This window comes from Agelaius tricolor, unplaced genomic scaffold (genome assembly GCF_023055355.1).
Source record: "Agelaius tricolor isolate 1412-34295 unplaced genomic scaffold, bAgeTri1.0.p SCAF_20, whole genome shotgun sequence".
Classification (NCBI taxonomy): domain Eukaryota; kingdom Metazoa; phylum Chordata; class Aves; order Passeriformes; family Icteridae; genus Agelaius; species Agelaius tricolor.
Window position 1 is genome coordinate 61,550 of NW_027269280.1, and position 19,188 is coordinate 80,737.

The 19,188-nt window shown below is 45.4% G+C and overlaps 1 protein-coding gene across 3 annotated transcripts in view; it reads right to left on the reverse strand.

Moving 5' to 3' along the window:
* The window catches only part of MMP17 (matrix metallopeptidase 17), a 53,575-nt gene that overhangs the window by 16,293 nt on the left and 18,094 nt on the right, over window positions 1-19,188 (reverse strand). Inside the window, exons 2-4 of one of the 3 annotated variants that reach the window (XM_071444914.1) lie at window positions 5,820-5,968; window positions 2,905-3,037; window positions 1,110-1,236 (exon numbers count right to left, since the gene is read on the reverse strand). In XM_071444914.1, the coding sequence (XP_071301015.1) occupies window positions 1,110-1,236; window positions 2,905-2,944 (167 nt within the window). In that variant the 5' untranslated portion in view covers window positions 2,945-3,037; window positions 5,820-5,968. Of the gene's footprint in view, window positions 1-1,109; window positions 1,237-2,904; window positions 3,038-5,819; window positions 13,517-19,188 lie in introns of those variants that run through there. The other 2 variants (XM_071444913.1, XM_071444915.1) reach the window with 2 other exon arrangements.

Below are 19,188 nucleotides of genomic sequence, written 5' to 3' on the forward strand. Positions count from 1 at the left end.
TTTGTCAGGAGCTGCTGGGGTCAGGCTGTGCACAAGCCGTGCCCTTGCACTGGCTCTGGCAGCTCCCAGAACACCAGGGCAGGTTTTCTTTTTACCCCCAAAAGATTTTCTCCTTTCTGAAATGTGAAGTTCTTCCTCTTTCCCCATAAAGTCAGGCCTGGGCAACAGGGAGACAGGTTGAGTTTTTATAACATGGGTCACTTCACGACATGAAGCCATCTATGAACCAAAGTTGTTTCTTACTGAAGCTGAATTATGTTTATCTTCTCTCAAAATTAAGTCTCAAAGGAATCTGCTGGAACAGAGACCAAATCTCTGCTAAGTTTCAACATGTGTTGACAGCAACAGCCAAGTTGAGATTTGTTACTGCAGTGGGAACAGGACTCTCTCTAGAGGCTATGCCAGGATCAAAGAAAAACTTATTATTGATAAGGAGAACTTTTCATAAGATCCACACGTGTTTTCAGAACGGTACAAGCACCTCATGCTGCACACTGTTCTTAGAGGAAAGATCACTGCAGCACACGGTATTTGAGGGAGGAAAAATGAGTCCCAAAAAGCACAAATCTTAATGGGACAGGGATCAGTTTGCTTGCCAACCCTGACCTGCAGCATATTTCTGAAAGCTGGACCTGAACTTCTGCGTGTCACAGGTGCAGAGGGATCCTGACACTGAGGGAAAAATATTCGCCTGTGGCAAGGATTAGGAGAAAAAAGAGTGACTTTATTATCCAGAAAATTGTCCTTCCCTTGGACTTGGGTGGGGCAAGAGAAGAAGCTCCAGGCTTGGCAGCTGCCTGAGAAAGCACAGAACTAATGAACTCAAGAAAAAAGATGCTCTAACAACAATTGCAACCCAGCAAAAAGCTCCCAGCTAATTCACCAGCCAAATCTGTATCCTTCTCAGGCACTGCCAAGTGGGTCCAAGAAGTTCACTGCTGAGACTGTCAGGAGAAGAATTAAAGTAAGTAGTCTATGGGGTCCTGGGAGGCCACTGGGACACGTTTTAACCATCACCCTAAAACTCATCTCAAAGCCGTATTTAACAAAGGTGATGGTGGAATTGGTCTTTTGCTGCAAGATTTCAGCAGGGATAGATGAATTCCTACCTCCAGGACAAGTTCCTTTTGCTCCACTTGGTGACAGCCTGGGCAAATCGCTTCCTCCTGGTCTCTTCAATGGTGAGGTCGGGCAGAGAACAGCGAGGGGTCTTCATCAGCTCCAGGGTGGCTTCATCTAGGGTTAGAGAAAAAACAAGAAATCATGGGAATGGTGGGTTAAGAAATCCCAGGGGGACAAAGAGATATGAAATGAAGTGCTAAGAATGAACCAGAAGAGCAAAAGTGAATACTCAGGAGCCCACTGGGACATGGCACCAGCCCCAGCATGTTGTGGTGACACCCACAGAACACTGAGCCCCCTATGTCTCACTGCTGCTCCCACCACTGGACAGCAATTCCTGCTGGAAGCCCACCTGTGGCCAGCTTTGATCATGCTTTTAAACATATTTTTTCAAACATTCTCTCTTGTTCTCTCTTGATGAATTTCCAAGGAGAGACAATCACATATAAATAAACTCCATCTCTGTTCAGCTAGGAGCTTATTTGAAGAATGTCCAGGTTCTTTTTTATTAAATTTTTTTAATGAATGAAAGCGTGAAGTGTCTATTCTCACCAGCTGAAATGCAAAAAAGTTGTTTCATTCACTCATTTCCCTGCTGACTTTACCTCTTAAACTCTGTTTTCATGAACAAACCCACAACTATGACCTGTGCAGGGCAGCCATCCCTCCCACCCCCAGACTGTTTCAAACACCCTCTCTGAAAATGCAATTTGAATGGCCACTCCTGTTCCAGGGTCTCCTGCAGCTTGTGATGCAGTGGAAGAGAAATTATTGCATGTGCTCAGTTAAGACCAGAGAAAGGAAGTCCTCATGTTGGGATGCAGCTGTGCCTTCAGGACACCAGCAGAGGGATGCTGGGATGTTGGGATGGATAGAGACTCGCCTGCTAATTGGCTGCTACTCCTTAATTATGTCCCGAGCAGTAGAAGCATGCTGGCCCCATGGTGGGAGGATCACAGAGGGGAGGAGAGCAGAGAGGTGCCCTTCTGCAGGCCGGGATAATGCTGGCTTTCTCCTTCCCTCAATGAAGGCTTTGAGAGGAATGACCCCAGCCACGCTAGTGAACTCGTGCTGCTTCAGCCTCCCCTTGGACTTCTCCCTCCCAGGCAGATGCGGCTGCCCCACAGATGCCACTGCCTGCCTCTGCTGGCCAATGGAGCTGCTGGAGCAGGTGATGGGCTCCCAGCTGGCTGGGCATGACTGAGGAGTACCTGGAGCTGCTGTGGCTCAGTGAGATCCCAGGAGAGCCCCAAAGAGCCTCCTGCAAACAAAGTTGAGGTGATGCAACATCATGCTTCTCCCTTCCCTGTCTGTGCCCCAGCAGCAAGGAACCCAAAATATCTTCGCATACAAATTGGGGGGCTTAATCAGGATTTTTGTTCAATTCAATTTGATGCTGCAAGTAAAGCTCTGAACAGGACAACTTTCTCCCTTTTTTTCCCTTTGTCTTTTTAAATTTTTTTTGTTTTTTTTTTTTTTTTTGTTTTTTTTTTTTAACACACCAAGAGCTATTTTAATCACACTGAGAACCCCAAGGGTCTGTGGGTCTGTTGAAATAATTGCCTGCCTCAGGTTCTTGAAAACACAAGGCAACAGAACACCTGAGCCATGTAATTACTCTTATAGCTCCAAACTGGGCCATATGCTCCACCCACGGTGGAGCTTTTCCTGCTGCTGCTCCAGAACACAGGAGAGGGAGAGTCCCTTCTCCCTCATGGACCTGCAAGAAGCCATCCCTGTCTCGCTCTGCACCAAGGAGAGGAGGGGTCATGAGCCACTGACCTAGGACTCCTGTGGCCTCAAGCCCCCCGAACCTCTGCATGGCAGTGATGGCCTTGGTGAGCTCCTCCTGCGTCTGCAGCTGCCCCGTGACAGGGTCCGGAGGAGGCAGATACCCAAATTTTGTCAGCCAGTCCTGTGAAACAAGGCGAAGGGGAAATGAGAAAAGGAAAGGAAGGAAATACAGGGAATGATGATCTGAAGGTCCTCTCCCTCCACTGCACCCTGATAGTTTGAGGGCCTTAGCTTAATGGTTGGACTTGATGATCTCAAGGGTCTTTTCCAACTTAAATGATTCTGTGGGGGTGGATTCTTTTACCTTGCTTGGCCCATCCCCCTGGGGAGAGCATCTCACAATGCTCTTTACATTATGCTCTTTACATTATGAGTCTTTACAAGACTCATAATTTTATCAGTCATGCAGTGAGACTCAATGGTCCGTTAGTGGAAGAGATAAAGAAAACTGCCCCACCTGGTTTTAACAGGCAGCCTAATTAAGAGAAGATAAGTGCCCTACCTCTTAACAGATAACGACAGAATACACACCCCCAGCCACATCTTGCATTTGCAACAGAAGACACTTGACTTTCACACCAGGATTTTGTTTGGAAATAAACTTAGCCATGAAGTCTCCAAGCCCACTTTGTGCCACACAGTTCTCTGAGACCTGAGGCAGATTACCTCAGCATTGACACAAAACAGCCCTTCTCTCCAGCATTTCCACACTCCCTGGTTTAATCATCTTCCTGCCAGCTGACCTAAAGTATTTACAGACGGGTGTGGGTCTCTCAACCACCAGAAAGCAGCAGGGACCTGTGGAACCCCTGGACGTCCCTCTTTCCCAAAGCCTAGGCAAGCACAGCCGTGTGCCAGTGATCCCCTTGCCACAGGCCTCTCATTAAACCCAAACCCACTGTTCAGTCAGAATTTGTCTCTCAAAGGACAATATATCTTTATGAAGATTTTTCTCTTTCTCTCTTCAGGCTAAAATTGATGAGAAAAAATGCTATAAATCTCCTTCTTATAACTGCTTTTTAAAGTGAAATACCTTTCTAAATCCTTTCTTACCTTTCTAAATCCTTTCTTACCTTCCTTCTCTCTCCTTCCCTTCCCTTGGCAGAAGAATGAGCAAGGAATAGTAAAACTGCACGCAGGGGATGCCATAAACACCTGCTCTCTATTTTCTTTATCTGTATCAAACATTGATCTGTTGAGCCTCTTGTAGACTGATATTGATCCAGACTTCCACTGCAGCCAATACATCACAAATTGATGGTAGCCAGATTAGGGCCAGAAGCCAGTAGCTACTTATCGCTACATTCTGAGCATCTCAGTTTGGTGTCACCTGCAGCTGCCGCCCTAAATGCCACAGAACCCCCAGCCCCTCTCTGCAAAGTCCAGTTAAACAGATTCACACTTACTGAGCTTTATGAGTGATCTCCTCAGGCTTGGTGTGACTCTCCATTGGGGAGCAGGGCCTGCTGTGCTGGTTTTCTCACTAGCATTTAACTTCCCTCCCAATCCTCCTTCACAGTTGCCTTAATTCAGTGGGATACTGTGCTCAGGAAACAGCTTATCTGGCCACTTCTTGTTGATTAATGCAACTCCATTAGCCACCACCTTGCTGGGAATGCGTAAGCATCATCACAGCCGCTCCCTGCCATCGGGCTGATGGCCAGGCGCAGTGCCGTCCCCTCTGCTCCCCTGCTACTATTTTTCCCTTCGCATAGCCAAGCCATTTGTGACAGAAATTAGAGATACAATTAATCTTTGATTCTTTGTGAGAAATTGGCTGTGACATGGAGGTCGGCAGCTGGCCCATCAATTGCTGAGGATGGTGGAGTTTAATTTGGTTTGTTCCCTGGCCATGGAGACAGTGTCATTTATCCTCTAATGACAGTGGAGACACTGCCACACCAGAGACAGGCGCAACTCTACTGTCCTTGGGGGCTCCTGGGGATGGAGGTGGCAGCAAAAGGCTGGGGAAAGCAACAGCAGAGGGATATCCAACAAAAGTTGTGCAGGTCTTCTTTCCTTCCTAACCCAAGGGATAGAGAAAGCACAAACACGAACCGACACCCCAAAGCAAATTGGGGGCTTTCTACACAAAAGTTGGAATGAGTGGTCAGAGATCACAAATCCTTCACCTGATCTACCTTGCAAGCACCGATTTCCCTTCATGTGATTTTTCATCTAGACCATCCAGTTTATCCTGCTTTACTCAGATCCTCCTTAGTTTTATAGACATCTGTGATCTTGCTCTTATTCAGCTCTGTTCCATGTAGGGGTTTTGACTGGTTTCCTCTCTCCTTGTAAGCAAAGCCGATTCATAAAATTGAACTTTAACATTTAACATTCTACTTTTGCTGTGGCAGAAAATTTCATGAGGGAGACTGAAGCTGGCTTGGAGATGAGAAAGAACAGCAGAAATTGTCTGCCTAATGATCTGTGTGCCCCATGAAAGCTTCTCAGATATTTTCTTGTCCTTAATAATGACAATGGCTAAATTTACATACTTCCATAAATAAGAATATGAAAACATTTTCCATTGAGATAACTTCAACACATCCCCTTCTTATTTCCTTCTTAATAAAAAAGCACTTTTTTTGCCAACTCTCGTTAGCTTAAAATGTTTAAATGAAATAGTGATTTCAGCTGAAAGCTAAAATTCTTTGAACATATTTCTTGCCTGAGCTGGCACTACAAAAATTTTTCCTTAAAAGTGTTCTGTGCTAAATGAATTGACCTACTCCCACGAGAAGATTCAGCTTCAATAACTATTTCAAAAGTAAAAAAAAATTGCTTCATCAAAAAAATGAGGAGCTTAACCCAATGTCTAACAATCTTCTGGCTCTGAGAGGAGCTGGGAAAAAGTGGGGCTGAGCTACATGACTCATGCCATGCCCCAGGGTAGGTACCTTGGTCTGAGGCTCACATGGTCCCAGCTCAATTTTTGTACGAATCACCACCAGCAAAGATGGTCTGGGAGCCAAGTCCAGAATGAATCTTCCGATCCGGCTCCACCACTGAGCAATACAGAATTAAAGGCTCCACACTGTGCTGGCTCCTGTCCAGGAAAAGGAAAAAAAAAAAAAAAAAAAGGCAAAAAAAGGAAGAACTGCATGCTGAGGAGAAAGGTCCAAAACCACCCACCCATCTGCCCCTCCTCTCTGCCAGCTAAACACAGCTGTCAGCAAGAGCCCTGGTGCTACACAGCGCATAGCAACAGCAACACATTGCCTACAAACCACAGCTGGGATGTTTATGGACAAAACAATGTCCCTTCTGGGGGCTGGAGGGCCCCCTTGCCCCATTCCAGATTGTGGGACTTGCACCATGTCCTCAGCATTGGGAAAAGCCACTGCAACTGTCTCAGGACAGTGGTACTTGGAAAAGTGAAAAAAATGAAAAAAAAAAAAATTTCCCATTTCCCCCTGGTTTCATTTTACCATCCTACCATGGCGGTATGCAATAAAAGATTTACTCAGTCTTAAACCAACTGCTCCAGACAAGAGTCTGCCTTTGCAAAGGGACCCTGTTAGCAATGCCACAGTGTCATTCCTTCGTGGAGCAGTTCCACATGTGTGTTTGGAGACAGATTACTCACTCGGCTGGCTAAAAATAAACTGTATTTTTTTTCTCATCTGGGTTCCCATCTGTAATGGGGAAAAGCCTGCCTCTTGAGCTAAAAAAAAGTTTAACAGAATTCAAAACTACAAATATTTTCACTTTTATTTTTCCCATTTGGAGAAGCACAAAGTTAAGAAAAAATGGTAATGCAGTCCTCCCGTCTGCAAACAAGCTCTGCTTCAATTTTGGACTTTTTTTTCTCCTCCTAAAGCCACTTGAATGGAATACCAGGTAGCAGTCAGGGACTGGAGCTTCCAAGGGTCAAGTGATCACCCAGAGCAAAGCGTTAGCTCCCGCAGTAGTGAGGCCTCTGGTATTACTTACGCAGAGACGATTTTCAGATTAAAATGGCAATTTCATTTCTTTCATCTCTCCACTTCCTTTGTATCAATATCCTTTTGGTCTAGAACCTACTTACCTGCTCCATTTTAAAACAGACATAGATATTGCCCCTCTTTTATGGAAGATTTATGAGCTCTGCTTTTACAAATATTAATATTATATAAGATGATCTGCCACAGGCAAAGGAAAGACTTGATCAGCAAGTTTTCTTCCTGATGATTTCTTTTTAAGGGCGGTAGGTTGGCATTTACAAGAAGACAAACCAGTTCAGGATAACAAGGAGAGGATAAACAGGATAAACAGCAAAACAGAAATCAGGATAAGCAGGAAAATCAAGCTGGCTCCACAATTCTGCCTGCTCTTGTAGTATTAAAATGACCATCTATCTAAAGCTTAGCCCTAAACAATCAGGACATTTTTTTCTCTTGGAAAAAAACAGCCTTAATCCCATAGAGGTTGTAACATTCCCTTTGCTCAGGGATGGAGATTGTTATCCTCAGTGTACCCAGCCTGTTGCCAAGCCGAGAGAAGAGCAGAGCTTTACCACAGTCCCTCACTCCTTGGCAGATTCATGAACCGGCCCCTGAGCTTTGCACCACTATCCCACACTGTCTCCATACCCATCCCATCAAAGCTGAACGAAGAAACTGGGGTAACTGGGGTTAAATTTAGAACACTGCTGGCAGGGGTACAAGCAGCTCCCTCAGTGCTCTGCCTGAAGGTGTTGGTAGCAATACCCACAGGCTCTTCTCCCTGGTCTGTGTCATGGCCACCAATATTTCTCTAGGCACCTCTTTGCAGCCAGTGACTAACACACCCCCAGAGACCATCTGGATGTGCAACATGCACTGAGAAGATCCCAGTATGTCACAATTTCCAAATCTTTGGGGCAGTCCAAGGCTTGAGCAGAAGCAAGTTTTCTTCCATTGAAAAGATCTCTTTTATTAATAGTCTTTGAAAAGCCTTACCAAACTGCACCTTTTTTTCATTAATCAAGTGACAAGTTGGTTTTATTAATTTTAAAAGGGTGTTGTTATGGCTGGGAGGTTAAACCCTTACCCTGACCTGAACCTGGCCCTTGGCTTTCTGGCAGGGGCACCCCGCTCCCTACCGACTGTGCCCCATGCCCTGGGCTGCAGCAAGAGCACAAACCACCCCACCACTCTTCTCCACAGCTCATCTCCTGCCTTCAATGCTGGATAACCACAGAGAAACAGACCTTGTTTCAGTGGAGTTGCCCAGAGACAAGAGGACTTTTCCTGCCAGAAGTCCTGTTGTACCCTGCAACCATGCTTCACACGTGCAAGGGAAGAAAATCCAAACATACTAGTCAACAAAATTAATGACCCAGATTAGTAAAACAAAGCTACAACTCAAACATCTGGAACTAATTTTCAAATTACACTTTGCTTTATCTCTGCAGCTACCATTAAATAGGGTGGAAGCTTTTAAATAATAATAATAATAAAAAAATCCCAACACCACAAGCTAGATTAAAGGAAATTGCTTTGAGCTGTTTGAGGTTTTATTCCAAGTTATTAAAGGTTTACAGTATTACAATTTTTACAGCCATTTTCCTGAGATCAAAAGAGCCCGGGAACAACACCCGTTAATTAGAGCAACACATATGGTCCTGCAATACTCAAAGGAGCATGTTCCTGCAATGGAACGGCCTCCGGCACCCACAGAGCCAGCACTTCCCTTCCAAACGTTGCCACACACCTCTCTAATCGCACGCACACAATCAGCTGATTAATTCATTAGGAGAAAAAAATTGCAGTCCTGGATTACAACCAGGATTTTGGCTGATACCACTGCTGAACTGCAGGACTAGTTTCATTAGCTGCCATCAGAGGAGCTGCTTGAATCCAAACAGCTCTCTTTAATTTGAGCAACCGTTGTGTACAGAATCCAGGGTGGAAGTTAATGCAGCTGCTAATAACTTCCTCTCCCTAACCCTTGCTTTAAATGTTCCATTAGTGGAACAGCCAGCAACTGGATGCTAACGTGGCTGCCTGTGGGTCCTGTCAGACATGGTCAGGTCTAGAATGTAACTTAATGCTCATTAGAACAGTTCTGCTCACGTTACCACTCTTCTGGGTGTTGGGGGGAGGATGTCCTTTGCCTGGCAAGGTGGGGAGAGAAGAGGGCTGTGGTGACTTGGAGACAAGCCTCATCCACCATGCAAGAGCTGTTACACAAGGTGCAAGCATCTCTTTGGTTGGATGCATACCCAGAGCCTTCCAAGAAACACAGACTTAATCAGGAGATGTTGCAGAAGCAGAAGGAAATTCTCTGCAGACCACAGAAACAGCCTTATCAAACCTTTTGAAATGAAGATCAAAAAACCAATTCCTACCCATAGAAGGGGGACAGAGCAGTGCAGCACAACACAGTATTTACTACAGATGGCTTAGATTTCTTTTCAGAGTACCAACATATAAACAAGATACAGTTTATTCTGCATTTTCAACATAAATGTGTATTTTTCTTGGTGGAGATTTAATACACTAGGGCTTTAGGGAGTCCTTCAATCACTGAATGCTTTCCAGCACATCCTAAAAATTTCCACTTGAAGTCAATAAACAAAGCAAAAAAAAACCCCAAAAAACCACAAACATAAAACCCCAAAAACTGCATCTAACTGAAATCCCACATGAACATCAAAAAGCGGTTTCAACAGTAATAGTTTTCTGTTTCTACATCAGTCCTAGTTTTGCACTATGCTGCCTGTTGTGGTCAACATGACAACATTGAGTTATCTAGAAAGGAAAAGAAGAAGTATAATGGTGTATAATGGTGTATAATGGTCTCTTGAACTGTGATGGGAAGTTAGGCAAGCGACCGAATTAGCATCCTTTTATCTTGCTACAGAAATAGCTCTAAATCACATAACTCATGGCTGGTTTATGAAAATAGCCCTGCTACATTGAGCAGGTACGGTTGGAGGCTGCTGGTGGCAGGCACAGGAGGCTCTTACCTGGCAATGCCATGTCTTGGTGACAGATGCCTATGGTCAGATCCTGTGCTGAACAGCAACCTTGGGACCTCGGCTTTCCCCAAGTACCCTCAGCACTACTCACCACAAAGGAAAATGTAGTGGAAGATAAAACCACAATGAGTTCTAGTCCTCTGGTGGGCACAGAGGCCAGTAACATCACTGGAGGGGAGCTAAACAACCCCTGTGCTCCATTCTATTGAGAAGCACAATAAGTAACTACCACTACAACATATGGCTCATAAATACTGGCATCAGTTTGGATGTGCTTTCAAACCCACATTAGATTATGTGTGTGGCTGGTACCCAGGTTGCATCCTTCAATGTGGTAGTTGTTGGATTAATTCACAGACTTGCTCCACCTCCATTTACACAGGATGAACCATGAGTATGGTCTTGATTGACAAATCCAGTGGCTAAGCGGAGTAGAGGAAAACTCAGCTCCAGTGTTAAGAGATGGAGCAACAGGAATCCACAAGACCTGTTAGTCGCCACTCTTGAAGCGGCTGCAGATGATGATCTGTGATGTTCACAGCTCACACAAACCCCAGGACAGGCAGTTCTGGATGCTGGCTCCTTCTGTGCTGGAAACCAGCAGCCAGCATGTGCACAGATCTGGGAAATCTTTTTCCCTGGCAACTCCTTTTCCCTGGCAACTCCCCTTCTATACCAGCATCACCCACTGTTGTGCTCTGAGCAGGTGTGACTAACCTCAGATCTGCTGTGACAGGGCTATGTTAAATGTTACCAGATCCAGTTCTGACAGCATTTTGTAAGCCCAGAATTCCTCTCCGCATGTGCCCAGCTGCAATCCACATGCAGCCAGGGAAGAGGTTTCCCTGCCTGACACCGCACAATAAATCACAGTGAGTGACTGCCTCATCCGTGAAATCACATCCTCTCTGTATTACAAAAAGGGAAAGCCAAAACTTTGTGAATTCAGGGTTTTCTGGGCACAGGACAGGACTACCCGTGGTTTCCTGGAGAATTTTGTGCAAGGGTCATCAGAGTCCAAAGCTGCCTGGGAGCTGCTGTGAGCAGAGCCAGCTGGACAGTGCTCCTCAGGAAACATCTGCTGAAGAGGGGCTGAGAGAACAGAACGTGCCTTGACCTTCCTCTCCCCATGCTTCTCCACCCTGTCTCATCCATACACTGGGGAGAGCAGCTGCTGTGGCCCATGTCCAAGGGAATCCCAGAATCAGGAGGCTCCCTGAATCCTCTCCATCACTGGAGTGGGGACACCTGCCCTGCACATAGTGGGGAGGCTCTGTCAGCACACCGACGTTTGGATTTTTACTTAAAATCTCAAAGCCTCCCAAGTATCTGACACAGGGCTATTGACATCACCCAAAAAGACTGTGCAGAGAAGTTCTGAACACTCCTATCTTCCTGTTGGATTGAGACCAAGATGAACAAGAGGATGATGCATTCTTTTAAAAGAAGTACAAATTGCGCTTTACCCAAATGAGAATACACATGGAGGTTCTCTTAAGGGATGACATGAGAGGTTCTGATTTTGCTTAGTGAGCCTGGCCATCTCACCAGACCTGAAGAGCACATGGCTCATGGTATGTAGGGAAAGTGAGTGTCACACAGAGAGCACAATGGAGTTAATCTATACTCTCTCCCAGTGTCACAGAGATGAGCTCCTACTCCTTCAGTTTCAGTCACTAAACAAAGCATATCTGGCAGCAAACTGAACAGACTGCTATACATCAAAACAAATCCTTGCTAACTCCACTTAGCAGATCCTTTGTTAGGACAGTGTCTTCTCCAGGAGAGACTCCAGACCTGTCTCCCTGCAGTATGACCAGGAACACCAGAGTTTGCATTGGCCTGTTCGTCTCCTTGTTCGGAGCTCTCAGTCTCCATCCTAGCCTTTAGAGTTGCACTTCCAGCATGACTTAGCTTACTCCCCATTTACAGTAGCCAGCAACATTTTACCTCAACAAATCAGCTCAGCCACACATTTTTCTTCCTGTCATTAGTTCGTATATCAGTGCCTTCCTGCCTTCCTTTCTTGCCCTCATAGAACCACACTTCTCTTCAGCCAGCTAAGCTTGGTAGCCTAGCCCAAGCTAACTTCAGGACACAGTTTAAATTTGCTTGCAGCATGGCTCCTGTTCAGGAGGTTGTAGAAATTCTCCAGTCCTCTGCAAACAGGGAATTCAAATGCTGTTATCACCACACTTGGTGCTAGGACTGGTCACAGCAGGTACTGACCCTGTATTTACATCAGGCTTTTAAATCAGGACTTGGCAATGAAAATATTGTGATGTTAAGAAATCCATAAATCAGAAGCTGTGCTGGGGTGTGAAATAGAACATCCATTTGGGAGTGAATTAAGCTCTACTTATGTCTCCTGTCCCCAGATCTATGTGACTACAGGAACAACACATTTACTTTCTGGTCGGCTTTGTGGCTTTCCCCAGTCTCTTTAAAACAGTGGTATTACAATGAGCTTTTCTTGTTGAAAGGTTCTTTCTATTAGCTGTACAAGTGTCTCAAACAATTATTGATGCTGCGGGCAACTGTTGAACAGAACAAAAAGGATCCTTCTGGCTTCACAAACAAAGCTATTTAACCAGAGGAAGCAATAATATAAAAATTCTCAGGTGAAAGTACCAGGAACTCTGAAGAAAGTACTTCAGGAGCAGCCCACAGGCTGCATGACCTGGAAGAAATTACCCACAGATAGAAAAAGGAGCCCTGCATCACTACAATGTGTTGGACAATTTTCAAAATGTGACAAAAAGAAAAAAAAAAAAAAAGAATCTTTAATTATTAAAACAAACTAACTGAAATTAATAATTTAACCCATTATGACCAGTCCAGAGCATTTTCCTAGCATCTGGCTACCAGGTAATTCTGCTTTCAGTGAGAACTGGTGTTGATCCATAACCCAGGACCAAAATTCAGGTTGTTTGCAGAAAACAACCAGAACAGAGCAGAGACCAAACAAATCCTAACATTACACTTCTACCCAGAAGGATTCAAATTATACAGTGCCTGACTTTGGCATATGAGCTGAAATACAGAACTTGCTTTTACTGCTACTTACCTCACCCCAAATGCTAATTTAAGGAATAATAAATCTGCCCATCTGTAAACAGTGTTATTTAATTAGGTATTAAAAGTCATGCTGAACTATGTAGCACCAGTCGTGTATGTACCAGACCACCATAGCTCGGCAAACAGCAACAGCCACTCCCACAAGAGAGTTAGAGCCAAGGACACAGGTGCCAGCCCCTCTCCTCACCAAAAACCTGGGAATCCCTCCAGTCATGGAAGTCTCTGTTTTGGCAGCCAGGTAAAAGGATCCCATGTGACTGCCCCAGCACTGCTGGTCTGCCAAACCTTTCCCTGGCTTGGTTTGACTTTTGCATCATAACCCCTACAGCACAAACAGTAAAGGAAGATGAATGTTTTTATCTTGCTGAACCCTTGCTAAAAGTACATTTCCCCTCTGTGAGGGCTGTATGTGTTGGTGGTAATGGCAGGATGAGGCAGATGGCTGTAGTTATGGCTGGCCACTACTCGTGCTTGGAAGATTTATGCAAAAATTCATCTTCTGGTCCCTTCCCAAGATCCATTCCAGCAAGAACAATTCTAGACTATCTTTTGATACCAATCAAACTCATTAAATGGAGAGAACTCACATTCCTACATAAGCAGAATATGAAATGCAGAGAAACTCCTGGAAGAGAGCATCCTGCACAGCAGAGCAAAAATCCATCTGGTAAATTGGATATGCTTAATCACATCAGGTTTGTTTTGCCCTTTTTCTTTTTTTTAAAGGACCATATATTTTTACTTCTACAGCTTCATGACACAAGGTCTGTCAACATATTTGATTGAAAATGTCAAAGTGGCTATCTGTATCACGTCACAAGCAGACTCCTTCTCCTTGCGACACCAGGACAGCCCTTCATCAGGAGCAGAGACATGCCCTGGCATGTTGAGTGGGCCACTGCTCTCTTTGGCTGTATCTATCAAGTACCATTTATTAACTATATGGGAGCCAGCTGTCCAGACCTGCTGTCTCCTTTCCTAAATACCACAAGAACAATCTCATCTCCTACTAAACTGTGTTCAGAAATGCAATCAGCATCACCCTGCCTCTGCAGTCTATAGGAACTTCCAGTTGGACTACACAAACTGCCCACAATTTGCTGACATACCTATTCCAAAAGCTGGGAAAGACACAGCAGTGAGGACCCATGTGTGGCCGTGGCTGCTGCACCCTGGGGCTCAAGGACTTGGAATGGTGATACTACAACAGAAAGACCAGCAAAATCTGCCAGAAAGGTTGAGGACAGCAGAATGGGCATGTCCTTGGAGGCACCAAGGCAAAGCATCGGGTTCTGCTGACTGCACAGCATAGGGTTTTACCTTGACCACCAATGACCTTGTTCAGAAATGCGGTAATTAGTTTCTTCCCCCTAAAAAGCAGGGTGAATCCTGTCCTTTTTCCTGCTTTGCTTGCAAGAGGAAGGATGCTGCTGTGCTCAAATGGCAACTGGCACAGGAGAGCCAAAAATATCACTACATGTTACTCCCCTCCTTACCACAGGAATGAGACAATTTGGTATTTCCACCTGGCAGCTCCAGCCCTGCATTTCAGAGGATGTTTTGGGGTACATCCAGCAACGGTACCACAGAGGGCTTTCAAACAGCATTAAGGGGGTTAGATAATGAGACCTCTCTAGCTGTGATAATCAATTATCTTTATTTTGTTAAGTGCTTGTTATTCTGGATTTTTTTTTTCCTACATGCCACCACCACTGGTATGGACCTTATCCTTTATTTTCTTCCATAGCAAGGGCACAGGCATCTTGGTGCGAGCAGATCTCCTGATGCTGCGGTGCAATCAACCCACTTTGGCAGACAGCTGTCTCCAAGCAGGGCCACAACAGCAGCCACCAAGGTAGGACACAATCTCTTTCTCAAAGGGATGCAACTTTCAAAGCTTAATTAGAACAAGTTCAGTGATCAAGCCATTAAACCAAGTTAACCTTGTTCTTGGTGAAATAACCAATGAAATCAAAACATACACCCCAGAGTCAATGCAAATTTAGGTTTTCACGTTGATTGCCCATCACATATTTGTCATTACTAATCTAGCAGCACAAAAATGCACATTCTTCTAGCAACAGGATAAATAATATGCCTCAATGAACAATAGTATCACTGGCTCTGAGACTGCTGTCTCACAGAGTACACAGATCCTGTCCTTCCTCCAGCAAGATCTTACCATGTCAGGAACAGAAATGGCAAAAAGGAAACAGTGAGGAGAAGGGATGGGCTGGAGTCACAGTGTGGGGAGCATGTTTCCCCACCTCCTGGTCAGATGTCCCAACCACCAAACCACAACTCCTCTCAGCAGTCATTCACAGCAGCACTTCATGTTATGCATTATTATCTGTCCTTTTTCCTGGTTAAAGCCACCAGTTAAAACAAAACAAAACAAATGTTTAAGGTTTGTTTTTTTTTTTTTAATCTGGCTTAAAAAAAAATTAGCATTATTTCTCATCTCTTGGGCAGCATTTGCAAAAGACAGGCCATGTGAATCTTTTCCAGCTCATAGGCTCAGGGCTTTATTAAGAAGCAAGTACAGACTTTTTAAAATAACTAAGGTAATTTTACGACCATCAGGAATACTTCAAGCTATACAGAGCCACATAACGGCATGGAGAGAGAAGAAAGAAATCAAATCAGTTAATATATATCAGGCTTTAATTACTGACTGACAACAGCCAAGAAGAAATTCAGAAGCAGCACTTCATACGTGGTTATCGGCAGAGCTGTCCCAGAAAGCACATCCACCCTTCATAGGACGGTCTCAGAGTTGGAGCAGCAGGACCTGTGCTCCCACCAATATTCTAGGAGTTAGTGTCCTTCCCTGGCAACTGTCCTCTCAACCACCACACCAGACACAGGAGTCTAGCTGTACACTGGATAGAAGGACATGCTTGTTTCTCCAAACTGCCCAAATAAAGAGGGAAAGTCACCAGCGTGGAACTTATGCCACAGCTCCAGAAGGAAACAGGGAGAAAACATGATGTGAAAACACACAGGATGCAGTTTCTTTGCAACCAACTCAGGAAAAAAAGATAATAGAATGGAGAGCCTAAAGAACAAAACGTGAGCCCAAATCTATCAGACAAACTGGAGGAGGAGCACTGCACTGAGAGGTGATGGAGCCAGAGGGATAGAGCCAAGCCCTTCTCCCTACTCATCCCTGCAGAGAGGGAGCTGAAGATCAAGTCCTTGTCATGGTAAGAAGGAAAAAGGCTAGAAGATTGTATTTTTCTCTCGATCCCATGGCTATAAAGTGTCTTTCTCTGGAAGGCCAGCATTGAACACAATCCAGCACTTCCACTGCCGCAAGCTTCACTTCATGGGCAGGGAGGTTCTGGGAGAAACAGGGCAGGTATAGAAAGGGTGAAATCTCAGCTGCTCTGAGATCAGTGCAAAACTCCCACAGCTCAAAAGCAGTCAGGATTTCTCCTCCACACGTGACCACCCAGGTCTGAGGAGTCACTTTCCTTTTCCATTATCCCAGTCACACCCAGCTTCAACCATGGCCAGCTTGCACTGTGCAAGTCCAAACATGTTTGCAAAAGGCATCCTTTGATGTATGGCTGGATGAAGAGAGAGGAACAGAAGAAAATCTATTCAGATTGCTCTGACACAATTGAATCTGACTAAAAGCTACAACCACAAAGGCAGCAGCAGGCAGATGCCCATAGTAACCCCAGCAGGGCCCACTGTAATGGACTTTTTGTTTGCTCTACGTCTAAGTGAGCACATTGTATGCCATCATCTTGTACAACAAGAAGCATTAAAGCAGCTTCCCAGCTCTCAGGGCATGAACAACACATATGACAGCCTGGGGGGCCATGCAGTGGGGTGCTGGGGTGAGCAGGCACCACCAGATCACCCTCAAAGCCTGGCATGTGGAAAGGCAGCCTGCAAGGTGGGTTAGGAAGTGCAGGGAGAAGGCAGGAAGAAAGCATGCCTCACCCTCATAAAGACATCACAGACTACTTGGTAAGAGAAGGCAAGTGTCAGCCAAGAACAAAGAGACCTCAATACAGATCTGACTGAATAGAAAACTGCAGCAGTGACCTGCATTCCGGGGATTACTAAAGCCAAGACAGGTCCAAGAAGGAAATGGTGCTGGGATAAGCCTCATCCCCATGGATGCTACCAAGGCTGTGTAAGCCCACCACCTCCTGCTGTCCTCCAGCACCCCAAACCTTCAGCAGGCAGGGGCAGGCATATTGCAAGAGCCTGGGGTCTTCCCATGGTGTGCTGTGCCATCCAGGATGTTTTTCTTGCACAAGCTACTCAGCTGCAACTGAACTGGTGCAGTTATCCCCCCACCAGCAACAGCCCACGTGCAGCATTCACATCCCACTTGGCTAGCCAAGCGCTCCAGGGCAATGCTGCCCACAAAGCCACAACAATTCCCCCTGAGGATCAGATATCAGATACTGTCACATAGGCATGTGGCTTCTTGCTCCCTTGCCTTTGCACACACCACACCCATCCTCTCACCTGTGCCCAGAACACTAGAGATGACCCCTGCCAACTTGAGCATCCCAAGCAAAGCATTTCCAACAATAAATCCCCCACTATAGCAAACTGAAACTATTAGGGGAAAACAAGCAAAGTCTTCAGACAAGAAAAGTTCAAACAACTTTAGGCAGGATAAATTCAAGACATATGTGATCTGAACAGCAAGAAAAATAATTTAAGTGTGTGGCTTCAGCCTCCTTTTGCTGCTGGAGCATCCACTCACTCGCCACACACAGCCCCAGCAAACAGGACTGAGCACCTTCTTGGCCAATGCAGGCAAGATCTGGGCATGCATCAGCCATCACAACACCAGGGACCTGAGGATAGCAGAGGCAAAGCCAAAAATTCCTCACTACTTGGGCAGGTGAAGCTGCAGGGAATGAGGCAGTGCGTAAACGAGGAGCATCCAGGGACAGGAGCCCTCCTGAGAGCCCCAGTGAGTAAGTGCATTTTAATGTTACGTAGGGGTGAACTTTACACATCTTGTAAGGGAAGGTTAAAGCTTAAATTATTCTCTGTGAACGCGAAGGTTCACAAGTCTTTTATGTATCTTAAGTACTGGAAGCTGGATGCACAGCCCTGCATAGGGTCTGGCACTGACAGGACTTTGGGTTTCGAGGGAAAATAGAAAGTTTGCAGGCAATTATATTTCTTTGTATTTGCACACTTAACCACAGTGCTGGCTCCAGCTGGGACCAGCTAGAGAAGTGGTGAAACCACATTTTTTTAATTAAAAAGCTGGCTGACTATGCTGTTATTCAAGCTCATTTTGTGGCTTTTCTGGCCATGAGTCTCCAAGGCACCCAGGGCAAATCAAAGTAGCATTCTCAGGCACTGCCCCTCCCTGTCCCCCTGGTTTGTTAGGAGGGACTGAGCAGGTCCAGTGGGGCCAGATGCTCCCCGGGGCTCTTTACACCTGTGGGGCCGTGATCCCTCCCTCACCACTCACAGAAAACCTGCCCCACAGGAGCAGGAAATTGCTTTTTCCATTACAGGTACAGGATGCTCCAGGGTAGTGTTTTGGGAGGTTTTTGGTCCAGCCTCTTCCAACAGCCACTGCCCATCAACTACCCATGCCTGCAGGGAGAGCACCCTATCCTAAGAAAATTACTCCCAGTCTAGCCTCCTGCAGTTCAGTGTCTGAGCTTTACATTATGCCAAGAAATAGACAAGGAGAAAAGATTTACTGCTTCTCATAAGGGGATGTTTGAACTGCTTAGTGTACCCTCAGAAGGCTCTGAGCATCTTGACACCTGAAACAGGAACACACTAGCAAAGTGAAATGACAAAAACAGCTTCTTGACCAAACTGTAGACTCTTTCTGCCTTGCCATATGATGTCCCACTCTCCAAGCCCAGAAACTGGGGAAAAGGGGCAAGATGGGATGGGACCACTGTCCCCAAGGGATCAGCCAGGCCCTACTCAGGGCAGCTCTGCAGCATCCTTAGCAACAGCAGGAGCCAAACTCAGAAAGGGGGAAGATTCAGGGGCTGATTACTCAGCCTAATAAGTTAGCTGAGTTGCTGAAGCAGCTACATAAAGAAGATAGTTAGGTAAAATTTTAATTATGCATATAATGGTTTTATATTTTTGTTACCTTATTTCATTATTGAAAACCTTTTCTCACATATACATTTTTATTCTCAAATCCAGTCACCAACAGAAAAGAATATAAATAATTTAATGCACAACAAGGCACCAATTCTTCTAAAAGCAGCAGTCCTGGAATGAGG